The 4,045-nt window shown below is 40.3% G+C and overlaps 1 protein-coding gene across 1 annotated transcript in view; it reads left to right on the top strand.

Moving 5' to 3' along the window:
• The window catches only part of LOC116692131 (phospholipase A and acyltransferase 2), a 13,510-nt gene that overhangs the window by 1,631 nt on the left and 7,834 nt on the right, over window positions 1–4,045 (top strand). The window contains exon 3 of the mRNA XM_032520149.1: window positions 447–745. Within this exon, the coding sequence (XP_032376040.1) occupies window positions 447–745 (299 nt within the window). The remainder of the gene's footprint in view (window positions 1–446; window positions 746–4,045) is intronic.

Here is a 4,045-nt window from a genome sequence, read left to right as displayed (position 1 = left end):
GGGGGGAGAAAACAAATCATTTTTTGCTTTTATTTTGGGAACGAATGAACGAATAATACACAGATTGTGGAGCACCAAAATGTATCAGTTTAAGGAGACCTGAAAAAAATCCCCTCCTTAAATGCATAAAGCTCCTCTTTGAAACATTGTCGTACGTGATCACCTTCACAGACTCTAATTGTCATTGTCTGCTCATCAATCAGTGGAACTATATGAAATACAAAACAGAATATAGCTCTACATTCTTTTTTTGCCCTGGGACATAATGACAGCTTCTAAATGTATCCAGTTGCGGCAACTCCAGAACACTGTTATGAGCGAGTGACTAGTGTATTATGGTGCTATTTGACAATGGTATAATAGCTACGGATACATATTATACAGATTAAAAACTGAGACTGTTCCAATTGTTACACATTCTGAAAGTATACTGTGTCATTCTTTAGATCAGGGGCAACTGATGAGCAGCATACGTTCGTCCCTACAAGCAATCTTTCCTGTATGTGGCGATCTTCTTCTTGGGGAGACCAAGATCCGCAGAGTGCCTCTTGTTGAAGTGAATGTCCCGAAAGGAACCCATGTCCTGATCAGTAACAACCGCCATGCTTTCACACCATCAGCACCTGAGGATATGAGGCTACGGTGCCATGCCCTTCTTGATGAGGAATTCCCATATCATCTTTTCACTCTCAACTGCGAGCACTTTGCCACATTTATACGCTATGGAAAGGCTGTGTGCAACCAGGTATGAGTTATGCATGAGGTTTCTGATTTTTATTTTTTTTAAGTAAATTAAAACATGGCAGTGCAATACATTTTCTGTTCAGAAATCGTACCAGACAATTGAGTGTCATATTTTTTGTCTATACCCAGCGATGAAGCGATGAAAACGTATGGAATGAAACAGGTTACACAGCTCTTACCCATAGAATACCTGCATTTATCAAGAAGGATTGCATCCATTTTTTTTTTGAAGTTTGCGAGTTCCTATTTTGTTTTAAGGCAAAACACTACAGGTGAATAGGGTAAAGTTTTTAACTAGCATATATCACCATGAAACCTTACCAGTTGATTGCTTGCAGATGAGAACACAATGTATTACACGTTTTCTGTAATTTAATGTTTAAATATGCAAATTAGGCTTTATTTAATTAAATCTTGACTGATTTGTATATATCTTTAAAAAAATCAAACAAATCTGAGTATTGCATAAAACCAGGTTAAAAATTAATTTTTCATTGCACTCTCAGACTGGATGGATTTGGCTTTTTCGATCCTCAGCATGTTGGTTTCCCTGATGGTGGTGATGGTAACGACAGTACTTCCAGCCAAAGCTTATCCAGAATGGCAAGCATGGCAGAGGCCCCCTCGTTAAAAGTTGAAATGGCCTTACTTGCTGCTGCCTCAACCCTACTCTTACCCACAAACCCTGTTTTTGGACAGTGGAGTTAAACTGGACAAGCCCATTGAGCGGCAGCCAACAGGGGGTGCATTAGCAGGCTCATTAAAAGGCAAAAACGACTACATTGTGTGTCTGCCCTATTTCTGAAACTGTGGCAGCAGAAATGGTAATGCATCACTAATTTTCCTTTTCCCCTTAGCAAGTGACAACTGCTGTACTCTTTTTGATGATTGACGCAAAGTAGTTTTCATTCATTTACTCAAAAGGTCTCGCGGAAAAACTAACCCATGAAGTGTCAAAGTATACCACGTAATGCGTCTGAATAAAGAAAAAAAAAGAAATGATCAGAAACCAACACTAACCAATGAGATTACGTTCTTAGCGTTAAATCCTCCTTTGAATTTTCACAATTGGTTGCTGGTAGAAAGGAAGGGTCCTTATTTGGCTTACATAGCGTAGTGCACGTGAGATAGATAGCCTTTTATTGTTTAGACTCATGGTCCATAAAAAATACAAAAGCAACAACAGAGAAACATACAGATACACAAGACAGACACCCATCAAATAAGACAACTATACCAGGTATCGGAGAGCACTGAACCTTGGGTCAATCAAATGTAAAATGACAGAGTTACAAGAAGAATTCAAGCGACCGATCCAGTTATACATCAAATTCCTCAGTAAAGCGGAGAAAGTAATAACTCCTGCTTGACAAAACAAGTCACTTGCATCACCCACCTGGGTTTCCCTAGTAGATACGCAAACAGTCATTATAAGCGACCCCAGCTTATTGTAGCTTGCCTTTTTAAACTTGACCCACATGGGGGCAGTGTAAAAAGTAGTACAATATGCTTTAAAGAGTTTTGTCTTGACAGTAACAGAACACCAGGAAAACTTCCTGGCAAGTATGTTAGCCTGCATATATAACATGCGACGCTGCCTATACATGTCCTCATCATCTGACATTTGATCTGTTATGATGTGACCCAAATACTTAATTTTGCATCCAACAGTAAGCACATGCCCCGCAAGATGGAAAGATGGAAAATTTATGTCCTTATCCTCTTTTACTCTACAAAACATAACCAGACTCTTTTTGCCATTATATTTCACGTCATATTCAACCCCATATTTGGAACATATATTTAACAGCTCTTGAAACCCTGCACTGCTAGGGGAGACAACAGCCAAGTCATCTGCATACATGAGATGGTTCACTAGTATGTTACCCATCATGCATCCTGTCTTACACTGTCTCAGCTGGTCAGACAGGTCATCCATGTAAATATTAAAAAGGGCCGGAGATAATATCCCCCCCTGACGGACGCCATTACCAACACCAAACGGACTAGAGAAGACATCCCCCCATTTGATCTGTATGCTCTGATTGGAATACCAAAAAGCCAGGATCCTGATTATACCATTTGGTACTCCTCTTTGGTCCAGTTTTAAAACAGCTTGTGTGATAACTCGGTCAAAGCCTGGAGGCATCAATAAAACCAATAAAACAGAGGATTTTTGTCTTCTGTAGGTTCCCACCATTTCCTTAATGCATAGATACATAGATCAGTACCATGCTGGCCTTGAAACCAAACTTTTATCTGAACTATCAAATAAACACACAACCTATCTAATAAAATTCTTGCCAGGACTTTTGATAATACACTAGCTAAAGCAATAGGTCTATAATTGTCCACACTCCCCACCTTTCCTGCTTTGTCCTTAATGACAGGCACCAAAGTAATGGACAACAGAGTCTGGTAACACCCCATGAGACATAAAACCAGTAAAACAAATGGCAAGAAGAACTGCAACCCTCGGGCTGGCCCATTTCAGGTGCTCTGCAGTAATATGATCTGATCCGCTAGCTTTATTATCAGCTAGCTGTGTTAAAGCTAGATGAATCTCATTGGCTTTAATTCCAACTTTTTCACCATAGACGACATGGCCAACTTCATACGGTTCACTTTTACACAATTAAATAGGTCAAAGTAATGTTGCCCTCCACAACTCTGCTATGTTATCAGCCCCAGAGACCCCTCTACGTTGCATGGTAATGATGTACTGTCCCTGTTCAGAGCTCTCACCTCCTTCCAAAAGCCTAACATCACTACCTAGCTTTTCAGCCATGAGTCCGCCCAATTTCTTTCTCGTGTTTGTTGACATAACGTAGTGCTATTATAACTTGCATTAGTACGCTTTTTGAGTTCCAAGACTGGCCCCTCTCTCGGCCTGCCTGCCTGAACCCAGGCCTCAAATGCAACCTTCGCTTCAGCATGGTGAACTGCTACATATCTATCCACCCTGGCTTGATGCTCTTTCTTTTATAGGATAGATAAATAATGGCCTGCTGGCCTCATACACAGAACCCACAATACGTTCATACATAGTACACGGTGAGAACTAATGTTACAATTTACATCAGAACACAAACACATCCTTGGCAGATATATATGCTCACAGTACATCAGATCTACTGCAGTATGAGCACAGTTGTTCATTAGTTACCTTAGATCAATCCAGTTTAGCCTTACGGGCCCCATTAGCCTCCTGAGAAATCTCAGGAAGGCTAGTACAGTCAAGTTACATAATAAAAGGAATGTGATCAGACATGGACGCCTCATACACAATCTCTATTGAACT

Source organism: Etheostoma spectabile, chromosome 7 (genome assembly GCF_008692095.1).
Source record: "Etheostoma spectabile isolate EspeVRDwgs_2016 chromosome 7, UIUC_Espe_1.0, whole genome shotgun sequence".
Classification (NCBI taxonomy): domain Eukaryota; kingdom Metazoa; phylum Chordata; class Actinopteri; order Perciformes; family Percidae; genus Etheostoma; species Etheostoma spectabile.
This window is presented reverse-complemented; position numbering and strand designations above follow the sequence as displayed.